Source organism: Phanerochaete carnosa, assembly GCF_000300595.1.
Source record: "Phanerochaete carnosa HHB-10118-sp unplaced genomic scaffold PHACAscaffold_7, whole genome shotgun sequence".
Taxonomy (NCBI): domain Eukaryota; kingdom Fungi; phylum Basidiomycota; class Agaricomycetes; order Polyporales; family Phanerochaetaceae; genus Phanerochaete; species Phanerochaete carnosa.
Genome location: NW_006767634.1, coordinates 2,226,980 through 2,241,005, shown reverse-complemented (window position 1 = coordinate 2,241,005; position 14,026 = coordinate 2,226,980). Strand labels below are relative to the sequence as shown.

Below are 14,026 nucleotides of genomic sequence, written 5' to 3'. Positions count from 1 at the left end.
CGCAAACAAGTTGTAGGCTAAGCTTTGACGCTCGCCGGCTCCGTTTCGTGAAACTTATCCTCGCTCTTTCGCTTCCTCAGACACCTCACAAACATGAATCTTGTCCGTGATTTATCTTGCTTGAAGGAATACACGTACGGCACATTAATTTTGCAATAATCTCTGAATTTATGCGCGGTGCAACAAGGTATGCGACTGGCCAATCATGATGTTACCACTGGGCCACGCAATTTCTTGCGAGCCACCTCCACGACTGCTTAGCGCTTAGGCGCGCTGCACCACACTGCAGAGATCCTATATCTCAAATAGAGACCAGATAATGGCTCTGAAATCTATTGAATTCTCCGTCAGTGGTCTAGTTCAGGGTGTAGGATATAGATACTTCGTGAAGGGAGTCGCTCGCGCGGAGGGACTTGTTGGATGGGTGAAGAACGACCCGGTGAGCATGGACCTTCCTTACTTCTCCTGTGCATGATTAACCGATACCTGGCTCACAGGCTGGACACGTAATAGGCATGGCCCAAGGAGATGGGACTGCCGTGGAGACGCTGTGAGCGATGGCGCTGCCACCAGTAGTCCACCTATACTCACACGCCCGATGCTAGAAAGAGAGAGTTGTCCATTGGCCCTCAGCATGCGAAAGTAACGAAAGTTGAGGTTAAGTCGGAGACCTCTATCGATCGACTTCAATTCTCATCTTTCAACATCACATATTGATTGTGAGTCGCGTAGCAAACGATCTTTCATCGTATGTATAAACCGCTAGGCCAGAGAAGCTGCATGTAGCTAACCGCGTCATGGATTCCGACTATCGTCAGACAGCGTGGAACATGGCGCCTTCGGTCGATCCTGGCTGGAGTTTATGCTGATTAGTCGATGTCATCTCGGCGATGCACTCGATCACCACGCAACCAGCTATAGGCTTGCGGATGAAACCCTTCTCGTGCGCATTAGACGTTCCATCGACATGTACCATCAACCTCCTAACATGATGGTATACCGCACACCAATGAAACAAATACGCTACGTCAATTGTGATTCATCTCTGGCTATTGACCCTTCTCCTGCGGCATTAATTGTCTCGAATGAGACCCCATTAGACTATTCATCATTCCCGTGATACCTTGTGCCTGCGAATACCTGTATGACGATAGGGTCTGCATACATGGGGCGACACTCATCTCGCCCATGCTGAACGCACTGAATGGCCATCTGTTATGTGCTTTCCTGTTCCTCTCGCTTCCGCTCACGGCCCATGCATCGCGGCTGTCGTGGCTGTCTCCCAGTCGCTCCATGCCTACCTCCGAACAGTATGTTCATATACACTGATTAAATGCCCAATCGCTAACAATTTCGTGATGCAGTGATTCACCTCAACCTGACTGTATCTACGGAGCGTATCCATCGTCCTAGAGGCCAAGTGCTCTATATAGCTGAGAAAGCCTTATGCAGGACGTCAAATAATCATATCCATTGACCCGCTCACGGAAGGAAAATTATGACGATGGTCTCGCGATGTTTTATAATTTTTGATTCCTAGAAATATGCGCTTCGTTTTTCCTTTCCTGGCGGCTATCGTCCATTCCTCAACTTTGGACCTGCGGGCCGTCGTTAGCTGTTTGAATCTCAGCTGGTCATTACTCCGGCAGATGCGTCTCTCTCTCGTTCGATCCACCTCCGAGGTGAGTTTCGTAAGCTGAGAAGTGGCGTGACTCCCAGCAAATTTCCCAACAGCGTGTAGGACTCGATATCGGGCTCTGATCTGTGCCTACGCACACACCGAGGCTTCTGCTCAGTTTTACGCTTTCATCAGGACGTCGCGAGTGTAAGGTCATCGATAACCATAGAAGTGAGTCAGCAATTCTTCGTTTGGATGAAACTGCTCTTAAGCCTTTTCCCGAGATACCAGCAGCTGACGGTCATCGACTGTAAACAGTGGCCTGAGGCGACGACACCTGTTATCTATAAGGCTGTGTCATCAGTTCTCTGTCTCAGGAGGATATATCAACGTCAGAGCATACGGACCACCCTGACGGCACGCGTCCACTTTTCTCTGGGATGGCGCCGCGCAGGCATGCTCTGTACTGTCCGGAACGGTGCTTCTCCGTGTCAGCGCTCGGCAGTGGGTCCTATCCATGTGTTGTTGGGAAGCCTGATTTACAAGGCTGCCAGTTTCGCAGTCTGACAAAGAGATGTGTTGAAATCTCCTCCCGCATATGTCACGGTGAACTGATCGCCTCTATCGGTGTATCTCAGCTCCAGCTACCACTGAATTCGTTTTATACCATGCATTTTGCTGCCGTCATCATCTTAATCCTGAGACTCCTGGCTCTTGGTGCTGTCAGTGTTATAGCCAAGCTTCGGCTGCCAACCCCGTTGCCGCACCATGATTTCAGCCTACAGACGCGTGGACCAGCTTCTGACGGCCTGATCTCACAATGAACCTCCGCGATGTCAAGGACGCAGGCCACTTTCACAAATGGTATTTTCATCATTTTGATCTAAAACTTTTCGGCACAATATCTTCGACCCGGGCTTGACAGCCGCTTAGCCTTACAGTCTGTGAAACACGGGCTGAGACCGTCCCGAAGAGAAAGTTATCGTTGATTGGTTTGAGAGCTGTCTGTGGTCCTAGATGTGTGTTGCATCGGGTTGCTAACGTGAGGGTCGATGCCAGATGATAGTTGCCCAAATATCCTTGCTCCATCGGATGGCTGATGAACGTGAACTTACAACTTATCTTTACTACATGGTTTCTTGATATTGATTTACGGCAGCGAGAGTTGGTAACAGGCCCAAGATTATATTTTACTCACTAACCACTCCACTCGGGCTTTCAGATGAATAATCATTCAAGATAGTCATGGCAGAGACAAAGGGGTCGGCGCGGCCAAGTCTACGCAATGAATGTAGGTTTAACACCCTGCCGAACATCATGCTCGAACCCCCGACGGAGCCGGCCCGTCAGATACTGTAATTTCCATTCTGGGGGTCGCACCGAATAATTCAAAATCAAATTGATGCGCTGCCTGCTAGTCAATTTTTCTGCTTTCCTCGTTGCCTCCACACGTCGACTTCTACAGCGAATTGAACCGAAACGCTGCACTCAGATCTCAAGCTCATGGTACTGCCCTAGCCAGCCCTCGGCGCTGGGACCGTTTTGAATCGTGTATTTGCTTTCTCTTATAAAGCTCGGCCCCGCCGCGGCGTCGCAACATCGGAGTTTGACGAACATCTTCACTGCCTTCCCGTCGGTTAGTGCCATCAACTTCCTAGTGTCACCGGACTGTTTCTTTTACAAGATGACGGGCAGGTAAACCCGCCGTGTAAATATGACCAAGTAACCCTGTTAAAGCCATTGCAACTTTTAGCCCTGGTCTGCGCTTTACTGCGTATGCTCCGCGTCGCACGGGTCAGCTTTCGCTTTAAAGTAGCGGCGACGCAGCGATTGACGGAGCATCCAAGAGGAGTTATAATTAGGCGCAGAACCGCTCTGAATAATAATTCCATAGTGGCCAAATGTTCTGGTAAGTCAACTTCCGGACTTCCACCACGAGCCTTGTTGGTCTCAAAGGTCCCGGCGAGGAGTTATCTGTGCGTCAGCTTTCTTACCAGATTGATTGATCAAGCGACCAATCATGATGCCTCTTCAACGGAAGTAGATGCGTGGGTGTCCGTTTCATTGTCAAGCGCGGGCAGGCCGCACCGCTCCAGATATGGGTGGTATTATATTACCGATTCAGATACACCGTCGAGCCCTGCGCTTTGCACAGGTGCGGGCAGAAGTGCGTATCCGGGGACGTGCTTCCGGCCTTAGTAGCCGCCGAACCGTGTGGCGGTGTGTCTATATCACCATCATTCATTGACGTGCGTTACACACACTTATAAGGAGTTCATCCGAATTCTGCCTACCGTTCATCTTTTCCTTCCTACTTCGAACTCCTTCTCGAGCACTTCCCTTTCTCAGAGCTAGGCCCACCGCAGTTGTCAACGATCTTCCTTCTCGCGGGCCAACATGTCATCCTCTGGTCACGCCGACACTGACACTTTGGCAGAGACTATCGTCGATCATGGAGACAAGGACTATCAAGAATTGGCAGACGACAACGAGACGCTCGTTTCCCACGACAACAAATCGCTCAAGTTCAAGAACGATTCGGACGCGGATTCGCTAGCCCTTGTGAAAGCGGATGCTCTCGCTCGCTATGCAGCATTCTCCGGGGAGTCGTCTAGAACGCCACGACCTATTCTCTTTCGTGTTATAGGAGGCCTTGGCTCATTGCCATCACGCGCAATGAGATCCGTCAACTCGCTTGCGCAGCGTATGCTTGCGCTCTGTAATGCCGAGATGCAAGTGCGGGGCGTTGTCCTTGCTAATGCTGCTGTGATCCAACGACGAGTATCGCAAAAGGGAAAGCTTGCCAGGTACGTCGATCTAAAATCTTGCTTTGCTATTCTAGGCTGAGATGCGGTATAACTAGCACTTCACGCAACTTTCTCTCCGATGTCGGACCCAAACAGTCACTCGTACGAGACAAGATTCGGAGCATACAAAACACCCTCCAAGCCGCGAAGTCGCATAACAAAGCTGCACCCGTTGACACGTACAAGGATCTGCTTCTTCTACTGTGGTCAGTTCATCCGTCAGCATCGTGATTTCGTGGCCTGACGCTGTCTTTCCGTCACATGGTCGCTTGTCCTGATTCACAGCACTGTTCTCCGGGCGCCCGCGAACACTTACAACGAGACGCTCGGCTGGCGTGTGTGGGATACACTCACAGACGAGCTACTTGGACGGCACGTTCACCTCGTCGCTGAAGCGATGTCTGCGCCAGAATGCATGGATGAAGACATTGGGACGCTACTGCGACATCTCGCTCTAGCTCGCCTCAGTGGGTGGTACGTCTGTTTATCACCGTGATACCGCACAGCATCTGAGTTCGTTGCCTCGTTAGGAAGAAGCACAGGGCGCTGAATACCTTGGATCCCGCATCCATTTTCAGTCTCGCTCGCTCCGCGTCTTTCTCTTCTGAGACCTACGATGACTACCTCGCGCTGAACGAGGGCTTCTTCACACTTCTCCTCGAAGTCACGAGTAGGAGACCAGTCGCCGTCCGCGAAGCATTTGACCACTACATCCATCTCGTTTGGTTCAAGTACGCTATTACACCGCCGCTGATGTCGAGGACCCCGCCGACGACAACGTGTTCCGCTCCCCAGATCAAGTTCAGCTATGTGCTCGACAACATCGCGTACATGCTGTGCCAGTTCGAGAAGCGTCTTGATCCTTCTCTACCTAGGGAAGCAAGGAGCTTCGTCCATCTCCTGACATGCGGCACAGCTCCCGCCATCAGCCTTGAGGGGGCCCCAGCTCAGGAATACGTTAAATGCGCAACAGCACATGTCCGGAAGACTCTGGCTTGTATCGCGGATGCGTCCAAACCCCTGCCGACGTCCGATCAAGACGGCGACTTCGATCCTGCTCCTACCTGCTTCCACATGGAAGGCATGTACGAACTATTCCAAGAACATCCTGGATTTGCCCTGGGCAGTCTTGTACATCCGACACTCCCCATATTGCTCTTCGTAGCGGAGCTGGTCGAAAATTCTCCGCGAGCTTCTGCTTCACTTCTTGATAACTCGAACGTCGAAGGAACCCGACCCTTCCTGGAAAGTCTCCGCATCCTATGGATGCGCTCCTTCCTCTTGCCATGGGACTACCCGTGGGGTATCTGGCATGGCACAGGCCCTGGTCCAGGGCGATGGGTGCAAAAGGAGAAGCGATCTTACGCGTTACGGTTGGCGACATGTCTCGTCCTTGCTAACTTGGCGAAGGCCGCACATCGGGCACTGAGAGAAGGCGACCCAGAGCCGATGAAGATGCTCGCGGAGAGTGTGACCGCCAGGCGCAAAGTAGAGGCGTGGTTCTGGGATGCCGCAGCCGCAACACTGTACTTCCACATCCATTTTACGGAGCTACACTTGAAGAATCTTCGCGCGGTGGTACCATTGTCCAAGGAGAAACAAGCGGAGACGGATATTTATGGCCTCTATGCGCTCTCTCTCCAGCATATTAGACCTCTAATCGCATACCTTACATGCGATATGGATAGGAAGCCTCCAACGCTGAAAGCGAATGTACTCGAGATGGATCCGGAGAGCCTGGTGTGGGTCTTCGAGGATGTGTACGTGCTTCATTGCCCTTGCTGGTCTCGGTGTTCAGCTGACGGCACTGCCCTCGTAGCCCCGCCGAGCTCGGATGCAAGGCGCTCTCTTCCATTCTCACATGCTCCACAGCGTCCACCGAGTGGTCGATCGCACTCGAGATTCTCGGTGCGTGCGACTCCTACAATCAAGACAACTTCCGAAAAGCCATCGGCGAGTTCATGCTCAGCCTGCTCTCCAGCCGCGTCAAAGCGCCACGGCGCGTGTCCCGGGTTCTCATGCCGACAATGCGGTCGCATAACATGGCGTCCGACCCCCCGCCGCTGTTCATGCCGCACCCCGCTGACCGTTTCCTCATGCTGCTCGCCGGCGCCATCCGTCGCAACGGACACATCGGCATTGCACTGCAGAGGGACGACAACACGAAGGAGCTTCTAAAGCGGCTGTTGTGCGACATCGAGGGAGGTCGTTTCGATTCGGATATCAGCGCCGAGGGCCGGAGTCCCTCGCCGCTCGACACGGAACAAAGGGAGTGGAGGACGCGAACATGTCAGGCGCTGTGGTGTGTCCTGGGCTGAGCGCCAGGCACCTTCGACGGACTACTGGGTTCATATGTAATTTATAACTTGCACGGACAATAGCTCAGCTTGTACTATGGACTGCGCACGGCGCGAGTGTAGCAATTAATTTGCCACTAGGGCTGGGTGTCGCATAATGTATTGGATAAATCTAGATGGACTTCCTATTTTCACTATTTTGGATAGCGAAGCACTCAGACACTCTACCGCGTACCTGTAACTTCAGACTTCCCACTGCTCCTTTCGCCTAGGCCATCTGGCTACCTATGTTTCAACGGCTCTGCAACATTCTCCAGCGGTAGCATTGGACACGGCGTAAGTTTATCATAAGGCGGCTGGCAGGGACCTGTGGCTGCAAGAGATAATTAATTAGTATAGCGAGGTCGCCTAGAGTTATATATAACGACGATTACCGCCTTGTTAGGGTTCCGAACGGTAGACATCCACAAAATTGAGAAAGCAGTCAGTGTACATCGTGTGAGCGGCGAGCATTATCTACGGAATGTCATGCTACTTACTGACGATCCCCGGCGGTGGCAAAAAGTGTAAAACTCGTAAGAGAATCGCGACGAACGGTAGGGGCATAGCTCTAGCACAACATCACAGTTATGGCGTCTTTTGCAATATTAACTACGACACACCTGCCTACATTGCGCATTCAGTTAGACGAATGAAGCACGAAGCAGCCACTTGCGAAACCATTCGCATGTACACAGCATAGCTGGGACCGACTTGCTGACGAGAACGTTGGCGAGACGCACGATAAGCACGTTCAGGATGCGGATGAGAGCATAGAGACTAGTAGTTGAATGTGAAGGCGAGGGGTCAAGACACTGTTAAAGCATCCGCGGAGGCTGTGTTCTACTTGGATTTCGCGATAAACCATGGCGCCATAGACGAAACAGAGTCGTCAATGAGCCGATTTGCTAGCTTTCAGAGAACTAAGTGCGATGCGAGAACGGGACGAGTATGATAGCTGGACTTTTCCAATGTCGAAGAAGATGCAGGAAAACGTCTAGTTGACGGGTATACAGTCGATGTCCTTTAGACGTAGATGATTTATCTTCGATCTAGTCCCACGGATACTCCTTACCATAGCAAGATAATTCGCAAGTCAGCAGAGTAGAGTGTGAGACACAGCTGAGAACTCACCACCTCGGTCATCCTCCACAGAATGTACGAACCAAACCCCGCCCCCCAGGCCATGCTTGAGATGCTCCCTAGGGCTCCTGCCAGAGCGCTCAACTGACGAAAAATGGAGAATGTTTTCGAGGTCTGACGCGACGTTGATGGTGAAGCGTTACGTGGATATCCTTGGCTGCACACGCAACGAAACGCAAACCCGATACGCGAGAACGTCGTGCGGAGTCGCCTTGCCTCGTGGAGTGCCCTTATCCATGTTAGGACCAAGAGAAAGTCGACTGCGACGACTCGCAATAACGAGCTGTCGGGATCGGTATGGCAGAAGACTGGGACGCTCACTAGTATATAGATATCGGAATTCCAGTTCTGGAGCATCAGGAGAGGTTGAAGTAATTCGAGCTGTTTAGAACGTTGAGAACGCCCTTCTCTGTCAGAAACATAGCCAAAATTCCTGGGTATCAGATAGCAACGTATATCAACGTTTAACGTTCACCGTCCGGAGACAAGTCCCAGTGTGTGCTGTCGAGAACGCTGATGGAGACACGGCGATTCGTCGTCGAGGACATGCCGCCATGATATCATATGATGGTTGAATTCGAGGTTGATAAATAAAATCGGACATGGAAGCGAGCCGAGGGATGCTCCAGCAGGCTCCGGCGAACATAGCGAGCGCATATATACAGGCGGGACCCCGTCAGGCAGAGGTAAATGCGTCTATGATGTGGTCCGGTCATGCGACGGAGTCAGGTGTGTCATGGACGCCTTTCGAGCAGGCTAGAAGGTGCACTTGTGTGTACGCGAGCTCGAGCGTAATACAGACGCAATAGTTGTTGCACTCAACGTTCGTTGCAGAAGGACAAATGACTGTCTAGCCCCGGGTGATGGTCGCCGACGAAGCTGAACGAAGGCTTCAGACTCGGAGGGAGTGAGCGCGTTGAGCACAGCGATTCGCCATCAGGCGCCTGCGAGCTTGCCTCGGACTTCCATGTCCCACCCCCGCCCTGGCGCTGTAAAGCCGACAAAACCCGTGTTTCAGACGCGCTCAGGGGCATATATGCGCTCTGGACCTGCTATAAAACCGACTGCAGCCATCACAAGCTTGGGCTGACCTCCCTGCATGCTTGTGCTCATGCAGCATCACAGACAACAGCCCTCCAGGCGGAACCAGAGCGGATGCAGCGGAGCCTGGTCCAGGACGCGGAACCATCGGCTACGCGGGGTGGCGCCCACGGCCGAAGCGTTCTCGCATTGCAAGCCACCCGGGGGCCCCTCTCCAGTGCGGGGTAGTCGCTTGTATTCACATGCCTAAGTCCGCAACTGCCTCCTTGGCTTCGTCCTTAGGACCGATCGTCATGCATCATGACTCGCTACCAGGCTCAAAAGGCACACAGGCATGCATATCTGTTCTTCTTTCGACCTCGCACATACCCCCACGCCTGCGACGATACCTGTGCCGCTGTTCCCCTATCAGATTTCACCTCTGGATCCTACTAGCCTACAATCATAGCACCGAGCCATGTCTCGTAATGCTCGAAATGGCAAGAAGCCCGTCGGTTTCGCGACACAGCTGACAGCGGGAGGCATCGCGGGAGCTATGGAAGCGGTAGGTCTCTCGACATCTCGGCAGTAGTCACACAGGCTCACGTCTCTCAGCTCTGCTGCCAGCCGCTGGATACTATCAAAGTTCGAATGCAGCTCTCGCGGTCAGGTCGAGCTCCTGGAGTATGCTAGTCTTTGGACCCCTTGCGCAGATATCTGAAGACTAAACCCACCCCTGTAGACAAAACCACGCGGTTTTATCGCCACCGGTGTCATGATCGCACGGCGCGAGACCCCGCTTGCGCTTTACAAGGGTCTTGGTGCCGTGCTCTCTGGAATCGTGCCAAAAATGGCCGTCCGTTTTGCATCATTCGAAACGTACAAGGGATGGCTTGCGGATAAGGAAACAGGCAAGACCAGCGTCGGTAACGTCTTCATAGGTGCGTCGGCCCGATGATGTCTCGTGAGCTGCCATACTGAAATTGCGTGCATACAGCGGGTCTCGGTGCCGGCACGAGTGAGGCGGTCGTCGTCGTCACCCCAATGGAAGTCGTCAAAATACGTCTGCAAGCACAGCAGCACTCTCTTGCCGACCCGCTCGAGACGCCGCGCTACCGGAACGCTGGCCACGCCGTGTACACGATCGTTCGCGAAGAAGGCGTTGCAACGCTCTACCGTGGCGTGTCGCTCACCGCGCTCCGGCAGGCGACGAACCAGGGTGCAAACTTCACCGCGTACCAGGAGCTCAAGAAGGTTGCGCACAACTGGCAGCCGGAGCTGCAAGAGTTGCCGAGCTACCAGCACATGATCATTGGCCTCATCTCGGGCGCCATGGGTCCCTTCTCGAACGCGCCAATAGACACCATAAAAACACGCACGTTTCTCTTCCTTCTCTCCCGCGATCATTTCGAAGGCTGACCCGCGATGCAGGTTTGCAAAAGGCCACCGCGGAGCCGGGCAAATCGGCCTTCCAGCGCATCCTGGCCATCGCGCAAGACATGTGGCGGCAAGAGGGTGTCAAATCGTTCTACAAGGGCATCACGCCCCGCGTGCTCCGTGTCGCACCCGGGCAGGCCATCGTCTTCGCTGTGTATGAGCGCGTGCGCAAGGTTATCGAGACTTTGCATGGGTCGGACCAGGACGACCTGTACAGCGAGTAATGTAGATTGTATTATATTCGTCCTGTATAGTGTTATTTGCATTAATGGACTTCGTACTGTGGAATTTGGAGTACTTGTGCGAAATAGACGTGCAACGATGTTGATCACTCTGGCCATAGGTCAACGCTAACAAGCTAACGAGCGCTGTCGCGCACGACCTCAGACAGAGCAGTGTACGTCTTGCCGTTGATTGAAGCGCGGCGAAAAGGATGAGGGCTCAGCGCTCAGTATCAATATCGATGCCGCTGGAGTCCTGGAGCGGGGTTACAGCGGAACGATTTGTGGAACTTTTTGCGCTGACCACGGAGAGCGCACATGAGCAGGTGCGGCCCATGCGCCCATGTGTCACGGACACGAACGTGTAAAAGGCCTGGCATTCAGCGTCCCGCAACGTATCGGCGTTGACAGCTTCAGGGCACTCGTCCTAGGCAAGCCGACAATTGGTGCGCCACACCGAGAGTTCAATGAGGCCACAAGGATCGAAGAAGCTTGCGCATGCACTCTATGATAGAGAATATTTGACTCCAACCATCTGTAGATGTTTTTCCAACACAGAATAAGTACACAGGTAACAGCACAAACACTATAACAACAGGCAGGCGTACAACAAATAGTGATGGCAAGTACAAAACAATGACATGAACAATGTCGTGGGCTTCTTCACAAGACCGGGAAAATCCAATGCATCCAGATAGATAGAGTTGGGGATGATTGAGCGTCCATGGAGGGGGTCATGATGTGCATGGCATGTTGGGACGTGAGAGGTATCTATCAATGGCTGGTATATTCGAATTCGGGGAACATCACTCCATACTCGTCCTTGACTGGCTGGCCGTAAGTTGCCGCAACGTTGTCTTCGGGATACCTTTCGAACCTGTGCAACATCAGTTATCTGCCCACGAGACCATGGGAAACGACCCACGCAGACGCGTCACCCGCGCTCGCAATCTTGGGGAGATACGGCGCAGTGATCTCCCTGTTCTTTAATTTTTCCCAGTCGACCTCACGGAACCATGGGTGTGCGAAGACGTCGCCAGCGCCGTGCTTGAGGTTGCCGTAGCGCTTCGTCGGATCGTGCTCGAGGAACTTCAAGATAAGGTCGGTCGCGTTCCTATCGAACGGCGGCCAGCGGATCGCAAGGGGGCCCTGGCAGATCCTCTCATAGAGCACGACATGGCTCGCGTCAGGCTCGTGGAAGGGTGGCAGCCCTGAGAGCATCTCAAAGATGAGGACGCCCAGGGCATACCAGTCGACAGACTTGTTATATCGCTCGTTACGAATGATCTACGGAAGGGATGAGTGTGCGGACGGTGCCATAATTGAAACCTACCGTACCTCCGGTGCGAGATAGTCTGGGGTGCCGCAAAGCGTCCATGCATTCATGCTACAGTGCTTCGCGAAGCCGAAGTCCGCAATTTTAATGTGCCCATCGAAGTTTAGCAGGATGTTCTCAGGCTTGAGGTCACGATAGATGATATCGAGCCCGTGCATGTAGTTCAACGCAAGCGCGACCTCAGCAGCGTAGAACTTCGCAACGGGGTCCGGGAAGCGCTGGGATGGGGGTTAGCAGGTGGGAGACGTGTCTGAGAGTGCGACACACGTTCGACCGTCTGAGAAGCGTAAACAGCTCTCCGCCTGGCACGAAATCCATGACCATGTACAAGTTTGCAGAGTCCTGGAATGAGCCCCAGAGATTGATAATGAACGGGTGTTGGACAGCCATGAGCATGCGTTGCTCGTTTTGAGTGTGAGAGACCTGCTTCATACGAACGATCTTTTCCTTGCTGAGGATCTTGATAGCATAGAAGCGGAGGTTATGCTTGCTTCGCACTATAAGGGATGATATGAGGTCTTGGCGACGCAGTATAGCTCGGTAGACATACCAAGGTGCACACGCCCAAAGCTACCGGTGCCCAAGGTACGTTGGATGATGAAATCAGAGAGCCGATACGTCCCCGTCGGTCGTCGTACTTGCAATGGTACGGCGGATTCTGGCTGCGCATCCACATCCATCTGGTCGGTCTTCGCTTCCTTCTGGCCGTTACCCTTCCATTCGCTGAGAGAAGTGCGCTCTGTCGATGCCGATGGCCTTCGTCCTGTCGAGGACAACGCTGCCGACTGTGCGGACGAAAGCGATGCTGACGGCGAATGGAGAGGTTGGCTCTGCACTTGTGGCAGCATATGCACGGGGTGGGGGGCGGAAGGGGAAGAGGGGGAGTTCGCACCGGCAGACGCAGGTCTCGGGCTAGTGATGTGACCCAGCTTGTCGGCCATTTTGCGCATCATGTTTGCTCTTCTTTCTGGGAGATGGCCGGCTGATGCGTCGGCTCGAGGGACAATGGCTGTGGCCTCTGCGTCGTCGAACCGAGGTCGTTGGTGGTCGTGGAAAGCGGAATCATCCTAACTTCCCAGTACAAGGTCGTTATGCACTGATCACTAGAAAGGCGCTCCGCGATATCGAGGCGTGCGAATCTGCACTGAGCCTGAGACACACCTTCCTCTTCCGTCCCCGCTCTCGAAACCTCTCGACAAGCACTGCAGGATCAAGCTGGACTCCGAATATACAGTATCATGCCTCTGAACACTTTGTTCGTCCACCACAACTACGAGTATCACTTCCACAGCGTCAGATAGCCTGGACAACCCCCTGCTTCACCAACAATGAGCTCGACAGGAACCGCGGATGCAGCTCAGCAACCGAAAACTCACGAGCCCCTCTCGCTGCCGCCTCCGCCAGCAGGCGAGGAGCCCACCCCCAAGCTTGAAGTCGGATCACAGATGAAGTTTGACGCGTTAGGACCGTTGGTTGTCAACAGCGACGGGGTGAGCACGCGTGCTTACGCCTGGCTTTCACTTGAATCCGTGTGTGCTGAAGTGAGCCTCGACCGCAGACGCTGTCCCGCATCGCGAACTGGCCCAATATGACCTCTCTCGAGAGGGAGCGGACCATTCGCGTGCTGACTGCTCGTAATCAGTGAGTGTAAAGTTGTTGCCGATGCTATGCATGCGCCTGTATTGACGCGATACGCGCACAGGATTCGCCTCGCAGACCAGAAAGCAAAGCTTGCTGCCCAGGAAGGGCAAGACTGAGACTGGGAGAGGCAAGACGCGAACTCGAATCAGTGAAGGTGGTCGAAGCCGAATATCAAGACTTGCTGTCATTGGTGTATCATAGCCGAACGTCTTGTATCATAGGCAATCTCTGCATCGCCGGTCAAGCCAACTGGTGGAGAGCTCAAGAAACGCCATCATGCATCCGAGTGCTAGATTTCGCAAGCCTATCGAGGTGATGACCTAGATTACACCTATAACTCCGTCAAGCAGCGGGAGTCTCCGGCACGTTTTGTGCTGCTGCTACTGCTGCTGGCATCCAGTAGGTTGGGTATCTCGTCCGGGTCGCGCTTTGCGCACTCTGCGTCGATTCCTTGTTGCGTTATCCTG

General features: G+C 53.4%; 6 protein-coding genes across 6 annotated transcripts; 4 read left to right on the top strand and 2 right to left on the bottom strand.

Annotated features, from left to right (window-relative positions):
- The first annotated feature begins 255 nt into the window (after window positions 1–255).
- Window positions 256–1,044, top strand: PHACADRAFT_260087 (uncharacterized protein). Its single transcript, XM_007398251.1, has 4 exons — window positions 256–439; window positions 498–550; window positions 606–748; window positions 819–1,044. The coding sequence occupies exons 1-3, from the start codon at window positions 320–322 to the stop codon at window positions 715–717; spliced, it is 285 nt and encodes a 94-aa protein (XP_007398313.1). The 5' UTR covers window positions 256–319; the 3' UTR covers window positions 718–748; window positions 819–1,044.
- Window positions 1,045–3,171: 2,127 nt separating this feature from the next.
- PHACADRAFT_260085 (uncharacterized protein) lies at window positions 3,172–3,562 on the bottom strand. Its single transcript, XM_007398250.1, has one exon. It carries the CDS (start codon window positions 3,508–3,510, stop codon window positions 3,265–3,267), a length of 246 nt encoding a protein of 81 aa, XP_007398312.1. The 5' UTR covers window positions 3,511–3,562; the 3' UTR covers window positions 3,172–3,264.
- A 385-nt stretch (window positions 3,563–3,947) lies between these two features.
- PHACADRAFT_260083 (uncharacterized protein) lies at window positions 3,948–6,894 on the top strand. The gene is made up of 5 exons (XM_007398249.1): window positions 3,948–4,425; window positions 4,482–4,631; window positions 4,711–4,899; window positions 4,956–6,185; window positions 6,245–6,894. The coding sequence occupies exons 1-5, from the start codon at window positions 4,016–4,018 to the stop codon at window positions 6,741–6,743; spliced, it is 2,478 nt and encodes an 825-aa protein (XP_007398311.1). The 5' UTR covers window positions 3,948–4,015; the 3' UTR covers window positions 6,744–6,894.
- A 2,430-nt stretch (window positions 6,895–9,324) lies between these two features.
- Window positions 9,325–10,647, top strand: PHACADRAFT_260080 (uncharacterized protein). The gene is made up of 5 exons (XM_007398248.1): window positions 9,325–9,489; window positions 9,540–9,608; window positions 9,667–9,865; window positions 9,922–10,299; window positions 10,356–10,647. The coding sequence occupies exons 1-5, from the start codon at window positions 9,403–9,405 to the stop codon at window positions 10,583–10,585; spliced, it is 963 nt and encodes a 320-aa protein (XP_007398310.1). The 5' UTR covers window positions 9,325–9,402; the 3' UTR covers window positions 10,586–10,647.
- A 709-nt stretch (window positions 10,648–11,356) lies between these two features.
- Window positions 11,357–12,598, bottom strand: PHACADRAFT_98884 (uncharacterized protein; the record flags this gene model as incomplete). Its single annotated transcript, XM_007398247.1, has 5 exons — window positions 11,357–11,459; window positions 11,508–11,869; window positions 11,921–12,136; window positions 12,186–12,415; window positions 12,469–12,598. 5 exons carry the CDS (start codon window positions 12,596–12,598, stop codon window positions 11,357–11,359), a joined length of 1,041 nt encoding a protein of 346 aa, XP_007398309.1.
- A 640-nt stretch (window positions 12,599–13,238) lies between these two features.
- PHACADRAFT_260076 (uncharacterized protein) lies at window positions 13,239–13,830 on the top strand. The gene is made up of 3 exons (XM_007398246.1): window positions 13,239–13,408; window positions 13,477–13,559; window positions 13,621–13,830. The coding sequence occupies exons 1-3, from the start codon at window positions 13,247–13,249 to the stop codon at window positions 13,673–13,675; spliced, it is 300 nt and encodes a 99-aa protein (XP_007398308.1). The 5' UTR covers window positions 13,239–13,246; the 3' UTR covers window positions 13,676–13,830.
- The last annotated feature ends 196 nt before the right edge of the window (window positions 13,831–14,026 follow it).

What these genes read in the sequence shown, in the direction of transcription:
- PHACADRAFT_260087 (XM_007398251.1), top strand. Translation starts at nt 320, where the DNA reads ATGGCTCTGAAATCTATTGAATTCTCCGTCAGTGGTCTAGTTCAGGGT. An exon ending in GATGGGTGAAGAACGACCCG is followed by an intron (nt 440 to 497) that starts GTGAGCATGGAC and finishes CCTGGCTCACAG; the next exon opens with GCTGGACACGTAATAGGCAT. An exon ending in GGGACTGCCGTGGAGACGCT is followed by an intron (nt 551 to 605) that starts GTGAGCGATGGC and finishes GCCCGATGCTAG; the next exon opens with AAAGAGAGAGTTGTCCATTG.
- PHACADRAFT_260083 (XM_007398249.1), top strand. Translation starts at nt 4,016, where the DNA reads ATGTCATCCTCTGGTCACGCCGACACTGACACTTTGGCAGAGACTATC. An exon ending in CTAGCTCGCCTCAGTGGGTG is followed by an intron (nt 4,900 to 4,955) that starts GTACGTCTGTTT and finishes TTGCCTCGTTAG; the next exon opens with GAAGAAGCACAGGGCGCTGA. An exon ending in GTGTGGGTCTTCGAGGATGT is followed by an intron (nt 6,186 to 6,244) that starts GTACGTGCTTCA and finishes CTGCCCTCGTAG; the next exon opens with CCCCGCCGAGCTCGGATGCA.
- PHACADRAFT_260080 (XM_007398248.1), top strand. Translation starts at nt 9,403, where the DNA reads ATGTCTCGTAATGCTCGAAATGGCAAGAAGCCCGTCGGTTTCGCGACA. An exon ending in TCGCGGGAGCTATGGAAGCG is followed by an intron (nt 9,490 to 9,539) that starts GTAGGTCTCTCG and finishes CACGTCTCTCAG; the next exon opens with CTCTGCTGCCAGCCGCTGGA. An exon ending in AATAGACACCATAAAAACAC is followed by an intron (nt 10,300 to 10,355) that starts GCACGTTTCTCT and finishes CCCGCGATGCAG; the next exon opens with GTTTGCAAAAGGCCACCGCG.
- PHACADRAFT_260076 (XM_007398246.1), top strand. Translation starts at nt 13,247, where the DNA reads ATGAGCTCGACAGGAACCGCGGATGCAGCTCAGCAACCGAAAACTCAC. An exon ending in TGGTTGTCAACAGCGACGGG is followed by an intron (nt 13,409 to 13,476) that starts GTGAGCACGCGT and finishes CCTCGACCGCAG; the next exon opens with ACGCTGTCCCGCATCGCGAA. An exon ending in GTGCTGACTGCTCGTAATCA is followed by an intron (nt 13,560 to 13,620) that starts GTGAGTGTAAAG and finishes ATACGCGCACAG; the next exon opens with GATTCGCCTCGCAGACCAGA.
- PHACADRAFT_260085 (XM_007398250.1), bottom strand. Translation starts at nt 3,510, where the DNA reads ATGGAATTATTATTCAGAGCGGTTCTGCGCCTAATTATAACTCCTCTT.